General features: G+C 41.5%; 1 protein-coding gene across 2 annotated transcripts in view; it reads left to right on the forward strand.

The window, feature by feature from the left end:
- Positions 1-3,826: 3,826 nt before the first annotated feature.
- DESI2 (desumoylating isopeptidase 2) overlaps positions 3,827-23,952 on the forward strand; it is a 42,943-nt gene continuing 22,817 nt past the window's right edge. Inside the window, exon 1 of one of the 2 annotated variants that reach the window (XM_020915247.2) lies at positions 3,827-4,111. In XM_020915247.2, the coding sequence (XP_020770906.1) occupies positions 4,070-4,111 (42 nt within the window). In that variant the 5' untranslated portion in view covers positions 3,827-4,069. Of the gene's footprint in view, positions 4,112-4,758; positions 4,878-23,952 lie in introns of those variants that run through there. The other variant, XM_070474400.1, reaches the window with a different exon arrangement.

The following is a 23,952-nucleotide window of genomic DNA, read 5'->3' on the forward strand; positions in this document are numbered from 1 at the left end:
CCCCAACTCTCCAGTGATCATCTTGCCTCTTATTCATTGAGAAAATTAAAACAAATCAGAAAAGAACTGCCCTCATTTGTCTTCTATACCATCTGTACCATCATATGCACCTTATATGCTGTCAGTACAGATAAAGCATCGCTCCTACTAAAGGCCAACCCCTCACTTAAGCATTGGATCTCTTCCCCTTCTTACCTCGCCCATGGAAACCCTCCTCTCCTACATTATCAATTTCTCTCTTTTTACATACAAGCGTACTTTGGTACTTGACATCATGGATGTCTCAAAGGCATTTCCAACTTAAAATGGCCAAAACTTAAGTCTTGACTTCCCTCTTCCCAATTATCATATCTTATATCTTATATCTTATAAATGGCACCATCATCCGCACAATTTTTGAAGTCAAAATCTAGAAGTTATCCTAGAGTATTCTAACAAACTTAACATCCAGTCCATTAGCAAGTCCTGTATACTCTACTTCCAAAATATTCAAAATTAATTTCTTAGATGTTCCTCACTACCCCCAATATCCAAGCCACCTTTTGGCATGCACTTGTGGAATAGCTTCCTAATTGGTTGAAACAATTAGTTTTGCTTTTCCCTTTGTCTCCTGATATTTGTAGGGCTGATTTCTTGTCATTCAGATCTGAGCTTAATCAATCTGATTTCAGTATTGACCATGGTGATATACAGACGGTCAATACCGAAATAGTCAGATTGATTATATTCTTTGCAGCCAAAGATAGAGAAGCTCTATACAGTCAGCAAAAACAAGACTGGGAGCTGACTGTGGCTCAGATCATGAATTCCTTATTGCCAAATTCATACTTAAATTGAAGAAAGTAGGAAAAACCACTAGACCATTCAGGTATGACCTAAATCAAATCCTTATGATCATACAGTGGAAGTGACAAATAGATTCAAGGGATTAGATCTGATAGATGGAGTGCCTGAAAAACTATGGACAGAGGTTCATGACATTGTACAGGAGGCAGAGATCAAGACCATCCCCAAGAAAAAGAAATGCAAAAAGGCAAAATGGTTGTCTGAGGAAGCCTTACAAATAGCTGAGAAAAAAAGAGAAGGAAAGGCAAAGGAGAAAAGGAAAAATATACCCATTTGAATGCAGAGTTCCAAAGAATAGCAAGAAGAGATATGAAAGGTTTCCTCAGTGATCAATGCAAAGAAATAGAGGAAAACAATATAATGGGAAAGACTAGACATCTCTTCAAGAAAATGAGAGATACCAAGGGATCATTTCATGCAAAGATGGGCACAATAAAGGACAGAAATGGTATGGACCTAACAGAAGCAGAAGACATTAAGAAGAGGTGGCAAGAATACACAAAAGAACTATACAAAAAAGATCTTTATGACCCAAATAACCACAATGGTGTGCTCACCCACCTAGAGTCAGACATCCTGGAATGCGAAGTCAAGTGGGCCTTTGGAAGCATCACTATGAACAAAGCTAGTGGAGGTGGTGGAATTCCAGTTGAGCTGTTTCAAATCCTAAAAGATGATGCTGTGAAAGTGCTGCACTCAATATGCCAGCAAATTAGGAAAACTCAGCAGTGGCCATAAGACTGGAAAAGATCCATTTTCATCCCAATCCCAAAGAAAGGCAATGTCAAAGAATGTTCAAACTACCACACAATTTCACTCATCTCACACGCAAGTAAAGTAATGCTCAAAATTCTCCCAGCCAGGCTTCAACAGTACGTGAACTGTGAACTTCCGGATTTTCAAGCTGGATTTAGAAAAGGCAGAGGAACCAGAGATCAAATTGCCAACATCTGTTGGATCATCGAGAAAAACATCTGTTGGATCATCGAGAAAAACATCTATTTCTGCTTTATTGACTATGCCAAAGCCTTTCACTGTGTGGATCACAATAAACTGTGGAAAATTCTGAAAGAGATGGGAATACCAGACAACCTGACCTGCCTCCTGAGATATCTGTATGCAGGTCAAGAAGCAACAATTAGAACTGGACATGGAACAACAGACTGGTTCCAAATCGGGAAAGGAGTACGTCAAGGCTGCATATTGTCACCCTGTTTATTCAACTTATATGCAGAGTACATCATGAGAAACGCTGGGCTGGATGAAGCACAAGCTGGAATCAAGACTGCCAGGAGAAATATCAATAAGCTCAGATATGCATATGATACCACCCTTATGGCAGAAAGCAAAGAGTAACTAAAGAACCTCTTGATGAAAGAGGAGAGTGAAAAAGTTGGCTTAAAACTCAACATTCAGAAAACAAAGATTATGGCATCCGGTCCCATCACTTCATGGCAAATATTTCCATGGGAAATAATGGAAACAGTGAGAGACTTTATTCTCTTGGGCTCCAAAATCACTGCAGGTGGTGACTGCAGCCATGAAATTAAAAGATGCTTGCTCCTTGGAAGAAAAACTATGACCAACCTAGATAGCATATTAAAAAGCAGAGACATCACCTTGCCAATAAAGTTCAGTCTAGTCAAAGCTATGGTTTTTCCAGTGGTCATGTATGGATGTGAGAGTTGGACTATAAAGAAAGCTGAGCACCGAAGAATTGATGCTTTTGAACTGTGGTGTTGGAGAAGACTCTTGAGAGTCCCTTGGACTGCAAGTAGATCCAGTCAATCCTAAAGGAAATCAGTCCTGAATATTCATTGGAAGCACTGATGCTGAAGCTGAAGCTCCAATACTTTGGCCACCTGATGTGAAGAACCGACTCATTGGAAAAGACCCTAATGCTGGGAGCAGTTGAAGGCAGGAGAAGAAGGGGACAACAGAGGATGAAATGGTTGGATGGCACCACCGATTGGATGGACATGAGTTGGGTAAGCTCCAGGAGTTGGTGATGGATAGGGAGGGAAGCCTGGTGTGCTGCAGTCCATAGGGTCCCAAAGAGTTGGACAGGACTGGGCAACTGAACTGAACTAAACTCTGAGCTTAAACCTCGGCAGCTTACGGAGACCTTCCCACTGCAGCCAATTTAAGATTACTCTCAATCACTTCATCCTATTTTAACTCTCTATAAAGCATATTTTGCTCCTCCTCCCTATCGTTTACTCCATACTCCCCAGGGCCTACATCACTGCCTGGCAAAGGGCAGGTACACAACAAATAATTTTTGAATGAATGCAAAAGCACGTACTGTGTCCCAGGGTTGTGCTAATCTATGAGCTGTCTTCCCATTTCAGCAGGATAGTTTCATAAAATGTAAAATTCCACATTGAGAATTAACTGGATGCATGTTATACCCCTTCTCCTGCCAGTAACCCACCTTCCTTTATTTTTCTCCCCTTGTAAAATAAAAAATAATAGTGAGGTGGGACTTGGAAAACAGGGTCATCAATGTGGGCTTTTGCCACATTCGTGAGGCTTCATCGAGCTCAACGTGACAGAAATCAATCACAGCAGTAACGGATAAAAGCAGATAGACAACCTCACGGCCCACAAGGACGGACGGCAAGGCTAGGGCGCACACCGCAAGCACTGCATGCTGGGAGTTGTAGTCTCTGGGCTAGGCCTGGCCAGCAGGACCCTGCCCCCGCAGCATGCTGGGAACTGTAGTCGACAGCTGGAAATACACCGCAAGGAAGGACCGCAGTTAGGACTCCGCCTCTGCGCTTCCTCATTGCATGCTGGGAATTGTAGTCTTTCTCAGAACGCGCTGCCCCCACAGGCGGAAAAGCACCAAGGCTGCGCCATCTTAGGTGCGAGTGCGGCAGTGGAGGCTAGAGCGCAGGCGGGCCCAGCCCCGGCCGGCCCCGCCCCCGGGAGCCCGGCGCCCGCCCCTTGTTCGGGCCCCGCCTTCCCCCACGTGTCTGCCGCGGGGGGAGGTGCCTGAGGCGGAGCGGCCGCCTGCGGTCCGGCCCCGTAGGCGCAGAGGGTCCTGTCGGCGGCGCCCGGGAGCGACTAGCTTCCCGATGCTTCCGCCCAGGCTCCCGCCGGCCGGGCTGTGCGGTTAGGGCCCGGCTCCGGCCCCCTGAGGCGTCCGCGTGGGTGAGAACGGCTTCGGCCCCGCGGAACGGAGCGGCTGGAGCGCGAGGCGGCGGCCGCCGGGAGGAGGATGGGGGCTAACCAGTTAGTGGTGCTCAACGTGTACGACATGGTGAGTACGGCGCCGGCGCCCGAGCCCGGCCCCGGCCGGCATTCTCTCGCCGATGGGTTCGGACCCGGCCCCTCGCGTTTCCAGCCTGGCGTCGCCGCCTCCCACTTGGTTCACCGGGGTTGGGGGAGGGGAGTATTTTTTTAATCCCTGCCAACGTCTCCGCGCTTCTTAGCTTTTCCCGGTCTGCCCCGGGGCTTTGGCCAAGACTCGGTTCGCCTCGAACCTCCCTCGTGCCCCGACTTGGCTCGGACCCTGGGCTGGGCCCGACCTTTTGGCCGACGAGCAGTGTCCTTTCCGCGAAGGTTGGGTCGCGGGTCGGACTTCCCGCTCCATCACCGGAACCCTGGGGCAGCCCCGCTTCTCCCACCCCAATTGCCCGCTCTGCCAAAGCAGCCCGTCTTCAAAAACTCCCAAGCCCCTCCAAGTCCAGAAAGTCACCGCTTGTCCACGCCAGTGCTAGAGTCTCTTTAAAGGTGAACAGGAGCCAACACACCCTAGCCTCCAAGGCAACCTCATTAAAATGAATGAGGCTAAATTAAAATTTATCCAGAAAATAGCCCATCTGAATTATTTAGGGGTTTGTGGTGGTACTCCTTTCCTAGATTCTGGAGACCTCTTTCCAGGTGATGCAACAGGTATCTGACGTGGCCGCAGGAGAGGGACGAGAAGGACGAGTTTGTTGTGTCATCGAACTTTTGGGGTACTGCGAGCATACAGAAATGAGTCCAGACGTTGGTTTGCGTTATAATCGCCATTGAAATAACCGGTACGCAGTTACTGTTGCAGTTAGATGCATGCTTGGGTTTGCTTGCTTTTGGTCGATTAGTTTTTGTTTTATGAGAGGTCACCTCCACTTGGGATGGTTAAAATTTCGTAAGTGGATTGACAAGTAAAAAAGTCCTCAGCATTGTTTTTGTTGGCTTAAAGATGAAGTGCCAAAATACGGAAGGTCGGGAGTCGTGGTTCTCACTCATAGATCTAAACTTTGTGTTCCCTTGTATTGTTTTTTAAGTTTTTAAATTTACACTGTAACCTCTTGGGTAGGAAGGAATTCCTATGCCTCAGTCTGGGAATTATGTGAGAAGGCCATAGAGACTGCTTGGGACCTGAGGGGAGTACTCCATTGAGTTTGCATATAAACTTGGAGGTGAAAGGAGATAGGTTAGCATACTGAGAACAATGGAGTATGATAGGGAAAAGTTCCAGAGAGGAATAATCAGAACCAGAGATTTTAAAAGAGCCTGGTACTTTGTGAAGTCTTTGGCCTGTGTCACTGGTTAAGAAATAATTCTCTAGATTTAAACTTTTTGTGGATAGCTGCGGAAGCCTTTGTTTTTCAAGAATTTTATTGCCCTTTTACTATTTCTGCCTGGTTCCCCCGTTAGTGATCTGAATTTGGTTTCTTATTTATTCATGCAGATTGTTACACACCATCCCTCAGGATATATTCTGTTCTTGAGAGCACAGTATGCTTTTTCTTCTAGATTGTTAAACCCCTTTATAAATTAGGATTATGCAGTGGCCAGAGGGCCAGTTTCATTGCCTAAAAGAAATCTGTGAAAGTAGAGGAAGAGAGCATTTTGCTTTTTTAATAAAACTGGAAATACATTCTTTGGCTTATAATGGGCTTCTTTACACTTTAGGTAGTCTATGAATAACAAATCACTGCTATGTCGTAAACGTAGGAACAACTAGAGATGATTCTCAAACCAGTATGTTTTGAAGGGAGGAGTGTTCTGAAAGATCTTTAAAATGTTAACAAGATAACAATTATTCTTCATATAGCTTTTGTGAAGTAGGTAGTTACAAAGTAAATAGAGAAAAGGGTACCTGCCCAGAGAGCTACAAATAGGATCTAGAATTTCCAGACCACAGTCTGTTTCATTATTTTTCTACTGAATTGTTCCTGTGTTTATTTCTTATATGTTGCTCTTTGCTGTCAACAGGAGGAGCACGTGAATGTTGATCAGAAATGATAAATAGCTGAGTTACTAGACTTCTAATAAACTTGAGTTTATATGTTCTCCTGAGAGCTTTTGGTCTGTAAGTGTCTTATGTCACTAACTCAGCAACCTACAGTTATTTAGTTAGGACCCTGTAGAAGTCACAAAGATGAATTAATTATGCTTTCTTCTTTAAGGAATTTAGAGTGTCATAGGGAGGTACACCAGTGGTAACAATTCAGAACAATGTCATGGTTTTGATAAGAGCAGAACAAGATGTCAAGAAGACAGTGCTCTTGTAGGATCATGGAATGCTGAAAAATAAAGGGAAAAACCCTGAAGAATGGGGAGGATTTCCGCAGGCAAGGAACAGTCAGCGCAAACAGACTGGCAAGAGAAGGAAAGCACAGGTTGGATTTGGAAAATCTGGTGTAGCTAGAGTGTAGGATGCATGAAAGGAGACAAAACTTTCAGTTTGGCTAGAATTTTTATTAGTTTGGGGCTGAGGGGATGGTCTGTGAGCTAGGGGGAACCATTTAAAGTTTTTGAGGTGAAGAGCAGTGTGGTCAGAGTTACGTTTTAGAATCAAGACCAGTGGATTGAGGTATAAATTTGTAGCTATTATACTCATTTTTCTCAAGTCAGTTTTGGGTTTTGAAGCATCTTTGCTTGATGTCAAGGGCAAATTCCTTTTATCTTTGGTAGTACTTCCTATTCATCATAAATGCCTTTGATGAGAATTGCTGTGGTCTGTCGGAACAGGCCGGGTACATCAGCTGTCTATCTAGTCTAGACTTTGTAAACATGAAAATCAGCCTTTGATTTGTGCTTACAGTCGCTGTTCATAGGGACCTCTTGCAGTGTATCCTTGTTCCTCTTTCTCTGTGAGACTGTTGCCTGCTCTAGTTGACTGTGTTTTTCCTGTTCAGTAGATTGGGAGCTGCTGATCATTTCTTTTCTTCCATAACTCTGTCACATTTATTTTGGGAATGAGGTTATTCACATATTGCTAATTTGTTGGCATACATAGTAAAGCAAGTGATTCAGATTAGTTTCAATTGCTGGGCCAGTCTCTGGCATAGTCACTTGTGCACAAGGTCTTCCTTTGTCATAGATTCAGATTTTGTGCTGCTAAATGAATTTTTAGAAACCAAAAATATGCAGTAATATGATGTTTATAGATTTCATCCTATAAACAGTTTTCTTCCCGACTTTTAAATAGTATCTGCACATCTTCAGAGTCAGAGACACTTTCTAGGAGTCTTCAGATGGAGAAGTTTTTGTCTGGATTCCATTCTTATGATTCTCCTCACCCCATTGTACTTCTCCAAGAGTGTGAGGCCATGCAGGAATGACGGGATCTGACTTCCTGCACATCTGTAAATCTAATTCACTCTTCTTGAAAGAGTTTCAGACTCACCTGAATATACTTTAGCCTAAGTGATTCCATAGTATCTTTAAATCAACATGTCCAGGAGCAAACATTTTTCCTTTTCTCCTTTCCTGACCTCAGGCCCCTCCCCTTCTCTATCCAGCCCTCCCTCCTACATGCTCCTGTGGGAGTGCGCACACACATTGCTTGTGTTGTGATTTTATCTCAATAACTAGCGCCTTCTTCTGCTCAGTTTCCCAAGCCAACACCTTGGGAGTGAAACTTAAATTCCTTTTTATTACAAACCCTTCAAACTCTTCCTGTCTCTTAGTTTGGTTGATTTTATCTGGAAGTAAGAGAGAGCGTGAGGATCAGTGGCTTAAACTGGAAGGGTCCTTAATCCAGAGATTAAACAGTCCCTGTGTTAGTTGAGCAGCTCAGCCAAGTCTGCAAGGACCACGACGTTTTCATCTGTTCACTCAGCTGTCCTCCGCGTGTTGGCGTTTCTCCCTGCATTGTCCCCGCGTCATTGGAACGTGACTGTCGTGCCCCCGTGTCCTCATTCACTGAGCTGCGAAGACAGGTGAGCAGGACCGTTCTCCACCTGCACCTCTCCTTTTCATAACAGAAGGGAAAGACTGCCAGAGCCCCCTTCCTTTCCTGAGAGATTGTCCAGAGTTGGCTCACAGTGACTGTGATGAAGCTGAGAAGGCGGGTGTGTGGCTTTTCCAGCCTTTGTGGTGAGTTGTGAGTAGGCGGGTAGCTGGGAACCTGTGATGTCTATCACAGACTTCACTTTCTGAATATTCTTTAAATTAGTTATCTTACCCCCATTTCCACTACTGCTTCTCAAGTTCAGGCCCTCATTATCTCTGCTTCTATAATAGACTTCTTAGGAGTTTCAGTCTCAAATGTTACTTCATTTTAGTCCGTCTTCCCTTCTGTGACCAAAGTAGTCTTCCTGAAACATAAATGATTGGTGCCATTCCTCTGCCTAAAATTCACCTGTAAGATAAAGTCTAATAACTAAGGCCTTTTTTGGTGCACCTGACTATTAAAAAAAAACCTTTCCTACCAGTCCCCTGCTACCACCCCTCCACCTAGTACTCACTTTTTATGCTCACACAGTGAAATCTTTAAGTTATCCAAATAGGCTATACTGTAACCAGTATCTTTTACACATGCTGATCCTTCTGTCTGGAGTGTCCAATTCCAGTGTTGCTCAGCTATTAATACAACCCCTGTTCCTTCTGACTGTAGCTTAGCCTTTACTCATCAGACTTGCCTTAACTTCTGGGCCCTAGTTGTACTTTCTACATGTGTCAATAACTGCATGTGTTATCATTCTGCCCATCCCACTAGACTGCAAGTTACTTGATTGTTGTTGTTCAGTCACCCAGTTGTGTCTGACTCTTTGCGACCCCATGGGCTGCAGCATGCCAGGCCTCTCTCTCCCTCACCGTCTCCTGAAATTTGCCCAAGTTCTTGTCCATTGCATCGGTGATGCCATCCAGCCATCTCATCCTCTGATGCCCTCTTCTCCTTCTGCCCTCAAGCTTTCCCAGCACCATCGACTCTTCCAATATGTCAGCTTTTTGCATCAGATGACCAAAATAATGGAGTTTCAGCTTCAGCATGAGTCCTTCCAGTGAGTATTCAGGGTTGATTTCCCTTAAGATTGACTGGTTTGATCTCCTTGTGTCCAGGGGACTCTCAGGCGTGTTCTCCAGCACCACAGTCCAAAGGCATCAATTCTTCGGCACTCAGCTTTCTTTACGGTCCAGTCTCACAACCTTAGGTGACCACTGGGAAGGCCATTGCCTTGACATACGGACCTTTGTCAACCGAGTAATGTCTCTGCTTTTTAACACACTGTTTAGCTTTGTCATAGCTTTCCTGCCAGGAAGAAAATGTTTTTTGACACCAGGGCTGCAGTCACCATCCGCAGTGATTTTAGAGCCCAACAAGAGGAGATCTGTGACTACTTCCACCTTTTCCCCTTCTATTTGCCATGCAGTAATGGGGCCAGATGTCATGATCTTAGTTTTCTTAATATTTAGTTTTAAGCCCGCGCTTTCACTCTCCTCCTTCACCCTCATCAGGAGGCTCTTTAGTTCTCTTCGCTCTCTGCCTTTCGGGTGGTATCCTCCTCATATCGAGTTTGTTGATGTTTCTCCCTCCTGTTTTGACTACAGCTTGTAACTCATCCAGCCTGGCATTTCTTAGCATATAGATTAAACAAACATGGTCTCTACCATTTATGTCCTTTATTGTGCCCATCTTTGGGCACAGTGTTCCCTTGATAGCTCCAGTTTTCCTGAAGAGATCTCTAGTCTTTCCCCTTCTGCTGTTTTCTTCTAGTTTTATACATTGTTCATTGAAGAAGCCCTTCTTGTCTGTCCGTGCTGTTCTTAGGAACTCTGCGTTGAGTTGAATATACCTTTCCCTTTCTCCCTTGCTTTTCATTTCTCTTATTTCTTTGGCTATTGGTCAAGCCTTCTCAGATAACCACTTTGCCTTCTTGCTTTTCTCTTTCTTTGGGATGGTTTTTTCTGCTGTCTCCCGTACAGTATTACGGACCTCCGTCCATAGCTCTTCAGGCACTCTGTCTACAAGAGCTAATCCCTTGAATCTGTTCGTTAACCATCACGCATATTCATAGGGGATCTCATCTAAGTCATACCTGGCTGACGTAGTGGTTTTCCCTGCTTTCTTTAGGCCTGAATTTTGCTGTGAGAAGCTGATGACCTGAGCCACAGTCAGCTCCAAGTCTTGTTTTTGCTGACTCTCTACAGTTTCTCCATCTTTGGCTACAAAGAATGTAATCAATTTGATTTCAGTATTGGCCATTTGGTGGTGTCCATGTGTAAAGTCGTCTCTTGTGTTGTTGAGAAAGGGTATTTTCTATGACCAATACATTTTCTTGGCAAAATTCAGTTAGCCTTTACCCTGCTTCATTTTGTTCTCCAAGGCCAAACTTGCCTGTTACTTCTGAAACCTTTTGACTTCCTACTTTTGCATTCCAATCCCCGTTGAATAGAACATCTTTTTTGGTGTTAGTTTTAGGAGGTCTTTTGGGTCTTCATAGAACTGATCAGCTTCTTCGGCATCAGTGGCAGGGGCATAAACTTGGATTGCTGTAGTGTTGAATGGCTTGTCTTGAAAATGAACCAAGATCATTCTGTCATTTTTGAGGTGGCACCCAAGTACTGCATTTCAGACTTGTTGATTATAAGGGCTACTCCATTTCTTCTATGGGATTCTTTCCCACTGTAGTAGATATAATGATCATCTGAATTAAATTCACCCATTCCTGTCCATTTTAGTTCACTGATATGCACTAAAGATGTCGAAGTTTTTCTTACCATCTCCGCTTGCCATGTCTAATTTATCCTGATTCATGGACCTAACATTCCAGGTTCCTATACAGTACCCTTTTTTGCAGCATCGGATTTTATTTTCATCACCAGACACATCCATAACTGAGCACCATTTCCACTTTGGCCCCACCGCTTCATTCTCTCTGGGCTATTAGTCGTTCTCTTCCACTCTTCCCCAGTAGCATATTGGACACCTTCAGATCTGGGGGACTCATCCTTCAGTGTCATATCTTTTTGTCCCTTCATACAGTTCATGAGGCTCTAATGGCAAGTATACTGGAGTGGTTTGCCATTCCCTCCTCCAGTGGATTACGTTTTGTCTGAACTCTTCGTTAGGACCCGTCCATCTTGGGTGCCCTACATGGCACGGCTCATGGCTTCATCGAGTAACGCAAGTCCTTTTGCCACTGCAAGGCAGTGATCCGTGAAGGGGAAGTCACTTGATAGCATTGTACTGTCACCAGTGTTTAGAACAGGGCCTGTCACTAGAAGGTGTTCTGTAAGTAATATTTACTAAATGAATGGGATTTTAACTAGGCAGTTTTATTAGAAATGCTGCCAGTACTTAAAGGGCATGAGACAGTCATCTGACCCCTCTTCTCCTGGGTCAAACGCCTGTTTCTGGGGTTTCTTCCCTGTACTTTTACTTAGTTTATTGTAGGATTGTGGCTTTATTGTTGGAACTGGGTGACCAAGAAGGGGAATAGGATAGGAAAAAATATCCATCATTGTTCTTTGGCATAGCTTTTTTCAGGGGGCGGGAGGTTGTTTTAAGCACTGTGGAACTACACTGAAGAAATGTTCTTTACTGGTTTATTCTTTGAACTTGGGTGTTAGTCACTCCTTGGAAGATAATCCCTCCAAAAACATTGTCAGTATCTGATTAATAGGAACTAGTCTTAAGTTAATAGGAACTAGTCTTAATTTTCTTATACCAAGTATGCTTCTTGAACCAGTGACTCTCCTACCACTTGTTCTAAAAACAGTGACCCACAGGTCTAACTTTAAAAAAAAAGGGCAGTCATAAGTCTGCCTTCTTGCGTTATCCCTAACAGTATCTGCTCTTCTTTTTTCTTACTTTCTTTTTTTTGGTTTAGTATGTAAAAGAATCCAGTGCCTCTATATGTTCGTTTTATATTCCCACAATAATAAATTGCCCCAAACTTAGTGGTTTATGACAGTGCAGATTTATTCTCTCACATTTGCGTAGGTCAGATGTTCGGGTGGACTTGGCTGGTTCCTCTGCTCTGGGTCACACAAGGTTTGAAAGCAGGTTTGTCAGCTGGCCTAGGCTGCAGGGACAAATCTGCCCAGCCTGTTAAGAGTGTGACGAAAATTCAGTGGCCTGAAGTTGTAGGGCTGAGTTGTGTCAGCCAGGCCTCTCTCAGATGCTTAAAGCCTTTTGCATTCCTCACCTGCATCCTTCATCTTCAAACTGGCAATAATGCACTGAGTCCTTGTTACACTTTAGAAGGCTCTGGCCTCCCCTTCTGCCACATCGATTCCACGTGCATCCAGAGGAAGTTCTCTGCCTTTATGGGCCTTTATAAATAGATGAGACCTAGAAGGATATTCCAGGGGAGTATCTGTCTTGAGGGCTTCCCTGGTGGTTCAGATGATAAAGAATCTGCCTGCAATGCAGGAGACCCAGGTAGATAAGGCCCACGAGGGTATTCCAGGGGAATATCTATCTTGAAGTCTATAACTTTACTTCTGAAAGCCCCTTTGTCGTGTAATACAACATATCACAGGTTCCATAGACCAGGATCTAGACATCTTAAGAAGTCGTTCTGCCTACCACACCATTTGTGAGAGACATTTTGTAAACCCCAACCTGTTCAGTGTTCCCTTTCAGCAGTCCTTTGGCTTGCCATGGAGTAAATGCTAACCTGGTAACTTAGAATGGAAAATCTGATGTTCAGTCCTCCCCCAGTATCCTTGGGGGAACTGGTTCCAGGCCCCACCTCAGATGCCAAAGTCTACAGACGCTCAAATCCCATAGCTGGCCATCCCCGTGCACAGACGCAGAAACTGTGGACTCAAAGGCTGACTGTATTTATTGGGGAAAATAAAGTCTACATTTCAGGTGTTCCCATGTTGTTAAAGAGTCAAATGTATTCAAAAAGTAAAGTATGGAAGCTTTTTATGATGACAAATACTCAGATATGAAGGGTCCAAGCATGTTAATGACTACAGACTCTTCAAAGTACAGTGGTACAGTGTATACCAATCCCAAGGTCACGTGATGAGGGGTAAAGTTAACCAAATAGAATTTAGTGAAACTTAAAAATTACTTTTAAATACCAGGGAGAGCCTACTATTTTAGGTGAATTCTTTTGTTAAACAGGTTTTTCTTAAGTTACACTTTCCATTTGTTGACTGTCAAGATTTTCTGTAAGATATTTAAATTCCAAAGCACTATTATTGTTCCTGTATCACCCAGTTGGTTACTAGAATATAAAGAGAAGACTGCCAAAATAATATTATTGTTGTTGTTCAGTCACTAAGTAATTTGACTCTGCCACCCCATGGACCTCAGCACACCAGGCTTCCCTGTCCTTCACTGTTTCCCAGAGTTTGCTCAAATTCATGTTCGTTGAATTGAGGATGCTATCTAACCATCTCATCCTCTGCCTCCCTCTTCTCCTTTTGCCTTTAGTCTTTCCCAGCATCACCATCTTTTCCCCTGAGTCTACTCTTTGCATCAGATGGCCAAAGTATTGGAGCTTCAACTTCAGCATCAGCCCAATGAATATTCAGAGTATTAAACTATGAGAAAGGCAAAGCAATAATAAAGGGAAACAAGATATGTGTAAAACAGTTTTGTTTCTATTTATCTGGAATGTATTTAGTATTTGACTGTGATAGTCCCTTACCCATGAAATGAAAACTCAAAAATTAACTAACTAACCCCACATTATTTGAAATAAAAGTCTCTCCTCACCAAATTGTGATGTCATCTTTATCATAATACTGAATTCTTGCCCATACAGAATTGATTAGTCTCATTACTACACTATTTTAATTATTATAATTTTACAACATATTTAGTATATGGCTGGGCCAGTTTCCGTTTATTATCATTCCAAAGTTTTCGTGGCTACTACTCATTTTCTTTTTTAGGAATACTTTGTAAGGCTCTGAAAAAATTCCATACTTGTTTTGTCTCTCTTTTTTAAATTTTATTGAAGTAAACATGAAATTTATTGTCTTGATCATGTTTAGCTATTGTAGTTCAGTGTACATTCACATTGTTGTGCAACCAGTCTCAGAACTTTTTGTCATCTTTCAAAAGTGAAATTATACCCATTAAACAACCATTTCCCACTTCCCCTTCCCTTTAGTCCCTGGTTATCACCGTTCTGCTTTCTTTGTCTATGAATAGATACCTCATATAAGTAGAATACTGCAGTATTTGTCTTTTTGTAACTGACCTATTTCTCTCTGCATAGAGTTCTCAGGGTTCATCCCTCTTGTAGCATCTGTCAGTTTTTTTTATCTCAAGGCTGAATGATAGTCCACATTTTGTTTATGCCTTTATCTGTTGATTGACAGTGTTTACTTTCACTTTTTAGCTATTGTAAATAGTGCTGCTGTGGACGTGGGTATAAAGATATCGGTTCCAGGTCTCTGCTTTCAGTTCCTTTAGCTATATACCCCATAGCCCGTAAAATTTGTTTTGAGTTTCATAACATTTCAGCCTCATGTCATCCCTCTAGAAAGGCTTCCACTAGCCTAAAATTACAGAAAGAGTTTATACTTTTGTTCCCAAGTGAAAAGCCAATGCTAGTTAATGAATGATCCGTGAGTCCCCACGTTCATCAGAGGTACATGGTATATTTATCCTGTCTTAAATTATCATTCTATATAAGTCTATTTCTTGACCTTCTGTACTATTCATTTATTTAGTTACCTCTGCACCATTACAGATGTTTAATTGTAGTATTCTACTGTGTCTTGATGACTGGTCATGAGTTTCTCATATTCTCCTTCAGAATTCTCTTTTTTCCTCCACATATCTATTTTTCAAACAATTTTAAATCAGTTTATCAAAAAATTCATTGAAAATTGAAGTATAATGACACTAAATTTGTGAATAATTTTTGGGGAGAATAGATTTACAATATTGAGTCTTTTCCTGTAATAATAAGAGCAATAATAATGATAATAATAACAGTTTTGTGTGTTTTGTGTATGCCAACCATTGTAATAAGCCAGTCTCTCATATCCCTTTTAAAAATGGTGAAACAGGCTTAGTTGAAGAGCCTGCTCAGACTCATGCCTTAAGTGGTAGAGCAGGTTTTTTTAATTAATTCATTTTAATTGGAGGCTGATTACAATAGTGTGGTGGTTTTTGCCATACATTGACATGAATCAGCCACGGGTGTACATGTGTCCCCCATCCTGAACCCCCCGCCCCTCCCTCCCCATCCCATCCCTCTGGGTTGTCCCAGTGCCCTGGCTTTGAGGGCCCTGTCTCATGCATCGAACTTGGACTAGTGCTCTATTTCACATATGCTAATATACATGTTTCAGTGCTGTTCTCTCAAATCATCCCACCCTCACCTTCTCCCACAGAGTCCAAAAGTCTGTTCTTTATATCCGTGTCTCTTTTGCTGTCTCGCATATAAGGTCATCGTTACTATCTTTCTAAATTCCATATATATGTGTTAATATACTGTGTTGGTGTTTTTCTTTCTGACTTACTTCACTCTGTATAACGGGCTCTGGTTTCATCCACCTCATTAGAACTAACTCAAATGTGTTCTTTTTAATAACTGAGTAATATTCCACTGTGTATATATACCACAACTTTTTTACCCATTCGTCCACCAGTGGACATCTAGGTTGCTTCCATGTCCTAGCTGTTGTAAACAGTGCTGTGATGAACAGTGGGGTACATGTGGGTAGAGCAGTTTTGAACCAAGAGCTCTTAACACTAAAGTCTGTGCCACTAACCACCATGTAGCACCCCTCATCCGTGGAAAGTGCTATGTTTCTCTTTTTTATTTGTCCTAATCTTACACACATCGGTAAACTAAGTTTCATTGTGCTCTTCGGAACCCATGAATGGGTAGTGATTTTTAAACATCCCCTACATCCTCATCCTTTTCTGTAAATGATTTTGTAAATGGTTGGTTTTATGTGTCAGCTGGGTAGGGAGCCCAGTTTTCGGTCAAGCAACAGTCTAGGTGTTGCTGTGAAAATATTTCTAGATTTGGTAAATATTTATATCAGTAAACTATGGAGGATAATCTTATCCTCCATAATGTGGGTGGGCCTCATCTAATCAGTTGAAGAGCTTAAGAAAAAAGACCAAGATCCTATAAAGAAGGAATTCTGTGTCAGAGAGCTGTAACATCACTTCTTCCCAGCCTCTCTAGCCTGCCGTCCTATCCTGCAAATTTTAGACTTGCCATCCCCCACAATCACATGAGTCAATTTCTTAATAATCACTTCCTTACTCCCACCGCCCCCATCCAAGTTAGATTTTGTAGTCTACCATTTTAATCATTCCCTCTGTCATACTTTGTCTAGCATCTGTAGTTAAATTGAACTCTCCATCTACTCGATACCTCAGCAGCCAAATGCAGCTAGAGAAAAATATACAACCATACAGACTAATCTCACTTTAAAATCATGACCACAAACCCCAGGAGGACCCTAAATGCCATTTGGCAACATTTCCTTATTTCTCTAGTCAACTGACTTACCCACTCTCCAAGACAATTGCAGTATTTCATGCTCTCTTTCCACCTTCTTTACTCTCGGCTGATGACTTCACTGCTTATTTCATTTAAATTAAAATTAAAAAATTGAAGAGAATGTTCTCACCCTTCCACCACCACTGTTCATCTCCCTCCTGTTACATGGACTGGGACTGTCTGAGGTCAGACCTTCCCCTGTGTGCTGAAACCCAGACTCCTACGCAAGGACTTTGCTCTCAGAATTGTCTTCTTATGTTCTCTCTCGTTAGGTTTTGTTTTTTTTTTTTAACCCTACTTTCATTCCAATCAGCATACGAATGTGCTGTAATATTTTCTAGCTCTTATCCATTTGAATCAAGGAGAACTAGTGGGATGCTTCAATATTATCTCTGTTAACTGTCCACCATATTGTACTGTGATGTTCCCATGGAGCTCTCAGCCTGGGGGTTTATGTCATTTTAAATCAACTTCCAAAGAAATTTATTACTTAAGAGGCTAATAAATAACGAAGCAAGCAAGAGCTGTGATGTTTCAGTTCACATTCATTCTGACCTCTTTTATCTGTGGGTATCAAAACAATAATGCAGCAGGACTTCCCTGGCAGTCCAGGGGTTGATAGTTCTCGCTTCCATTGCAGGGGGCGTGGGTTCAATCCCTGGTCTGGGACCTAAGATCCTACATGCTGCATGACATGGTCAACCAAAAAAAAGCAGTTTTTTTTTGCACTTTCTAAGTTATTCATTCTGCAGTGAACTTGAGGGTAGAGACAGTGTGTTACTCTTCTTTTTGTTCCCAGAACTTGGTATATAGTCATTACAGTACTTCAAAAAGGTTTCTTGGATTTAACCTGAGGTTCCCCTAGGACTTGTCATCCTGAAACAGTTTCTTCCTCCACTGTGTCATCTTGTTCGTGGCTGCTCCTTGCAGGATGGAGAAGCATGCATGCAGGGTTCTGCATTGCTCAGGTGTCTTGACGGGTCTCCCTGGCCAGTCGGGGGGCAAGTGAGAGTCACAGAACATCCACACTGGTTCAGAACAAGAGTAGCAATATGAGAAAGAAGGCTGAGGCAGGCCTGCCTTCTCCTTGGTCATGCCTGGAATCTGTTACTGAAAGTAGTGAAATGTGTTAATAGTTCTTTGTCGTTGTGGTTTAGCCTTGGCATCAGGTTGCATAGATTTGTATTTTACCTCCTGTTTTTCAGCTGTGTGACTTTGAGGAAATTAACTTCTCTGTGCTACTGTTTCTTTCTAAAATGGGAATAGGATTTCCCTGGCCATTCAGTGGTTAAGACTCCATGATTCCAATGCAGGGGCTGCGGGTTCCATCCCTTGTAAAGACACTAAGATTCCACATGCCAAATGGTCAAAAACTAAATAAAATGGGAGTAGTACTGTACTTGACTCATAGGGTTTTTATAAGGATCATATGAGTCAATTTATATAAGATCCGTAGAATGATACCTGGCACATGATCAGCACTAGAAAGTGTTACCTGTTGTTGCTTGTGTTATTTGCAGGATTGAAAAGCTAAGTGAGCTTCCGTTTGTATACTTTCAGTAGTTGCAACACTTAATAGCTTGATTTGGGGGATTTCTTCACTTTATCTGAAGGAGAGTTAGTACACAGAGCAAAGCACTACCCCAATTGAAGCATTAAAAGCAGGTTGTGGTAGATCCAGAGAACAAACCAGTGGTTACCAGTCAGGAAGGGGTGGAGCAATAGAGAGGTAGGGACGTGGATACAGACTATTGGGTATACGATAGGCTCAAGGATATAATTGTGTAACATGGGGAATATAGTCAATATTTTATAACAACTGTAAATGAAAAACAAGCTTGTAAAATTGTATAAAAATTAATAATTTAGGTTTTATTCAAGTGGGCTATTGTACATTTGACACCATCTCCAAGATCTCTATCATACTAAATATATAAAATTGGGGTTAATTGTGGAGCATTTTTTATCCCCTTGGCATTAGAGTTGACAGCTAGTCTTCAGCCTTTCTGCCACATGAACTTAATGGAACTAATTTATAAGTCTTGAAGTATTTATGGAAACTGAAACAACTTAGCTTGAGATTGGTTTGTATACCACAGCATAATTGTAGTTTCTAACTCACTGTCCAGCGGTGAGTTAAATGAACCACCAGATAAGGGTAACATGCTCATTGTCTCCAGCAGTTCTCAGTATAATCTGTTGTGTGTATTGGAATCTGCTGAGTAGTATTAAGAGTTGTCTGGTTGAAGTACCATGGAAATTCTAGTTTCTAAAAGGAACACATCTTGTCGATTTTCCCTCTCCTTCACATTTGAAGGTTAGTTATAGTTCCCAAGGTAGGAGGTCTCTCCATTACTAAACTAGATAAGGTGGGCATGTCATATGGCATTTAGGCAAAGAGTGATGATGGCTGTTTTTACTTGTGATGGTACATGAGAGGTCACCAAAATTTCACACTTAAGAAAAACGATGAACTCATATTAATGATCTCCATCTTATTCTGAAGTTGTTCAGGATACTTCAAGACCATGAAGCCACATGAGACTGTCTATTAGGAAATAGTCATGTGATTTAAAAAAGCAGTAGATGAAGCCTAAGAAACCGGGGCTTTATGTGCGACTTAGCCACTTATTATTTGGCATTGTGCACAAATTACTTGCTTGAATATCCCAAAAGTGATTTACATATTTTGTGTGGACTGTTATTATGAAAGACAGAGTAAGTGAAAGCATGTGTTAGAGTAACATCCAAAAAATGAGTTACTTATGATATATACACATACTTGTTTTAACACTTATCAAATTGTGATTGATTGTTTACATTTTTAATGAGTTCCTTATGGACAGGGATTGTGAGTTGATCATCCTTAGATCTCCAGTGTCTAGCAGAGTCCCTGACACATATGTTTTATTTATCAAAGTTGTCTAACTTTATTTATAGCTTTGCAGGTAAGTAAAAATTTAAAGTAAGATTTAAACTAAGATGCAGTTTAGGGGAGCCTTCTAGAACCATTTCTCAATTTTATCCTGGGCTTCCCTTCTGGCTCAGCTGGTAAAGAATCCACCCACAATGCAGGAGACCTGGGTTCAATCCCTGGGTTGGGAAGATCCCCTGGAGAAGGGAACGGCTACCCACTCCAGTATTCTGGCCTGGAGAATTCCATGGACTGTATAGTCGATGGGGTCACAAAGAGGCAGACACAACTGAGCGACTTTCACTTTCAACTAAGATATACATTTTATATAATACTTATTAAACGTACATGTAACTGAAACCAGATATTTAGGAAACACTTTTGGTGTGTATGTGATATCTTCTGATAAGTTCTATCCCACTATGTTTAGTGCATGCATGTGTGTTAAGTCACTTCAGTCATGTCCAACTCTTTGCAACCCTATGGACTGTAGCTCACCAGGCTCCTCTGTCCATGGGATTCTCCAGGCAAGAATAATGAAGTGGGTTTCCATGCCCTCCTCCAGAGGATCTTTCCAACCCAGGAGACTTCGAACCCAAGTCTCTTGTGTCTCCTGCGTTGGCAGGTGGGTTCTTTACAACTAGCACCACCTGAGAAGCCCACATTATGTTTCATTCAGTTAAAATAATGCTGGCACAACCCACTGAAGTGATTTCAGGATTTTTTAATGAGTTTTACACCTGCAGTTTAAAAGATAACTTTTCAAGAATGCAGTCTCCAAGAGAACAGAAACTTAGTTATGTTTAAGTCTGTATTGCTAGTTCTAGTGTGTCGTAGGTGTTCAGTAAATATTTCTTGAATGAGTGAAAGAGTGGAGATCCTCTTTTCCCATGGTGTTGTTGTTCAATCAATAAGTCATGTCTGTGGAAGCAGCCTAGATGCCCATCAGCAGACGAATGGATAAGGAAGCTGTGGTACATATACACCATGGAATATTACTCAGCCATTAGAAAGAATTCATTTGAATCAGTTCTAATGAGATGGATGAAACTGGAACCCATTATACAGAGTGAAGTAAGCCAGAAAGATAAAGACCAATACAGTATACTAATGCATGTATATGGAATTTAGAAAGATGGTAACGATAACCCAATATTCAAAACAGAAAGAGACACAGATGTACAGAACAGACTTTGGGACTCTGTGGGAGAAGGTGAGGGTGGGATATTCTGAGAGAACAGCATTGAAACAAGTATACTATCAAGGGTGAAGCAGATCACCAGCCCAGGTTGGATGCATGAGACGAGTGCTCAGGGCTGGTGCACTGGGAAGACCCAGAGGGATGGGGTGGGGAGGGAGGTGGGAGGGGGGATCGGGAAGGGGAACACATGTAAATCCATGGCTGATTCATGTCAATGTATGGCAAAAACCACTACAGTATTGTAAAGTAATTAGCCTCCAACTAATAAAAATAAATGAAAAAAAAAAGTCATGTCCGACTCTTTGCAGTCCCATAAACTGCAGCACACCATGCTTCCCTGTCTTTCACTATCTCCTGAGTTTGCTCAAACCCATGTCAATTAAGTCAGTGAGGCCGTCCAACCATCTCATCCTCTGTTGTCCCCTTCTCCTCTTGCCCTCAGTCTTTCCCAGCATCAGAGTCTTTTCTGATGAGTTGGCTCTTCGCATCAGGTGGCCAAAGTATTGGAGCTTCAGCTTTAACATCAGTCCTTCCAATGAATATTCAGGACTGATTTTCTTTAGGATTGACTGGTTTGATCTCCTTGCTAAGGAACTCTCAAGAGTCTTCTCCAGCACCACAGTTTAAATGCATCAATTCTTTGGCAGTCAGCATTCTTTATGGTCCAACTCTCACATCCATACATGACTACTGGAAAAATCATAGCTTTGACTAGATGGACCTTTATCAGCAAAGTGATGCCTCTTCTTTTTAATATGCTGTCTAGGCTTGTCCTAGCTTTTCTTCCAAGGAACATGCATCTTTTAATTTCATGACTGCAGTCACCATCTACAGTGATTTTGGAGCCCAAGAAAATAAAGTCTGTCACTGTTTCCGTTGTTTCCCCATCTATTTGCCATGAAGTGATAGAACTGGATGACATGATCTTCTTTTTATGAATGTTGAATTTTAAGCCACTCTCCTCTTTCACTTTTATCATGAGGCTCTTTAGTCCTTTGCTTTTTGCCATAAGGGTGGTGTCATCTGTGTATTGGAGGTTATTGATGTTTCTCCCAGCAATCTTGATTCCAGTCTGTGCTTCATCCAACCTGGCATTTCACATGATGTACTCTGCCTATAAGGTAAATAAGAAAGGTGACAGTAAACAGTCTTGCTGTATTCCTTCCCAATTTGGAACCAGTCTGTTTCATGTCCGGTTCTAACTTGACCTGTCCGATTGCTTCTTGACCTACATACAGGTTTCTCAGGAGGCAGGTAAGGTGGTCTGGTATTCCTGTTTCTTTAAGAATTTTCCGTAGTTTGTTGTGATCCACACAGTCAAAGGCTTTAGCATAGTCAGTGAAGCAGAAATAGATGGGGTTTTTTTTTAATTCCCTTGCTTTTTCCCATTCTCTTTCTCATGAGTCACATTTAAGGACAGGACAAAGGAAAAATGATTGCATATTCCTTGCTACATTTCAGCTGATCAAGAATTTGAATGATCTAAGTATAACACAGTACACTAAGCAACTTGGAGGGTACAGAATTAAGTAAGACTTTGTCTCAGATCTCATGCAGTTTTAGAACCCAGGAGGATAGTCAAATACAAATAGACTCCTTAGAAGGAGTTTCAGTGTTTTACCAAAATCTTTCACACAACTAAATTAAGTGCTTGCTAGGAGAGATTTGCCAAGAACTTGGTTTTCTGGTATAGTTGTGGTTTAGGACCAAGAACTGGTAGTACCCTGTCCCATCTACTGGTAGAGTCAAACTGTGGATCATATAAAATAGGTTTAGTCTTAAAAATATTCATGGCACATTTGGTTCACTGTTGATTTGACTTTTAAAAATCTATTCTCCTTTAAATAACTTAATTCAGAGTCATCTTGTATCTAGCTTGTCATGGGTTTTAGAAATTGGATCTTTTGGTAAACATAGTAATTTGTTTTTGAGAATTAGTTTGCCTAATCGATAAAGAGGAGGAAACTTCAGCCCTGTACAAAATACACATCACCACATTTTCTTTGCTTTTTAGATTATCATGTCAGCGTATATATATTATCATGTCAGTATATCATGTCAGGCATATTCACACTCATGAGATCAGGACAGTACTTAGGAGCTTTTAAGACTCAGTACAGTCCCTAAGAAGGCCAGTCTAAGGCTAACTTTAAGTTTTATCAGGAAGGTGCAGTCTAAATAGTTATATTGAAGCAAATGTAAACTGGGACTGTCCCATCTAACAAGGAAGTTTGGCTATAGCTTCTGTGCATATCTTTATTTTGGCTACACTGTCAGTCTTAGGCCAACTTTAAATTTTATCATCAGAACTGAGACTTGAGAGTAAAAACACTATTAACTAAAAGGCTACTGACAAATCTTTCATAATCAGGAGATATTACGTACTCCAAAAGATTAAGGCTTAATACCTGAATTACTGTTATCAACAATTTATAAATAATTTTGAAATGAAAATGTTCTTAATATGTAGATAATTTTTTTTCCCTGAGACATAGAACGTCAGCCATGTGCTTATCAGATAATATTTTCTGGTAGTGAAGAGATTGGACATTTTCTTAGAAATAGTAATAAAATAGAATCTATACTATATATAATTCTTCAGAGAAGGCAGTGGCACCCCACTCCAGTACTCTTGCCTGGAAAATCCCATGGACGGAGGAGCCTGGTAGGCTGCAGTCCATGGGGTCGCGAAGAGTCAGACATGACTGAGCGACTTCACTTTCACTTTTCACTTTTATGCATTGGAGGAAGAAATGGCAAGCCACTCCAGTGTTCTAGCCTGGAGAATCCCAGGGATGGGGTCACACAGAGTCGGACACGACAGAAGTGACTTAGCAGCAGCATACTATATAATTCTTACAGTATAAAGCAAATTAACAGACATGGATATTCACGATTGCATCTAAGAAAATACTGGAAAATCTCAGTTCATTCGGTACAATTTTATTGTCTGGTTTATGACCAGCCTGGTGTTAAGGCACCATAGAAAACATTTAAATATGATTTACTGTTAAGTAGCATTTGTGGTAAGATTATCTTGGAATATATCCATTGGTACCAAAAAGACTTCATAAGGTAGCTTAACAGTGTGAACATCAAGGACAGTTTTATATGAGAAGGCACTATAATAATTACCCCACAGTCTCTACTTGTCACAGTTTATTTTGGATTTTTAACTCAGTAATTGAAATGTCTTGTCCTTAACACCTTTTGGGAGGAATAAAGTAAATTATTTACTTTTAATGCCATAAACACTGATTCTAGTTTTTAGGGGAAACAGTCATACTTTATACTTATATCATTTAATATGCCTTTTAAGGAAATCA

Source organism: Odocoileus virginianus, chromosome 11, assembly GCF_023699985.2.
Source record: "Odocoileus virginianus isolate 20LAN1187 ecotype Illinois chromosome 11, Ovbor_1.2, whole genome shotgun sequence".
Lineage (NCBI taxonomy): Eukaryota > Metazoa > Chordata > Mammalia > Artiodactyla > Cervidae > Odocoileus > Odocoileus virginianus.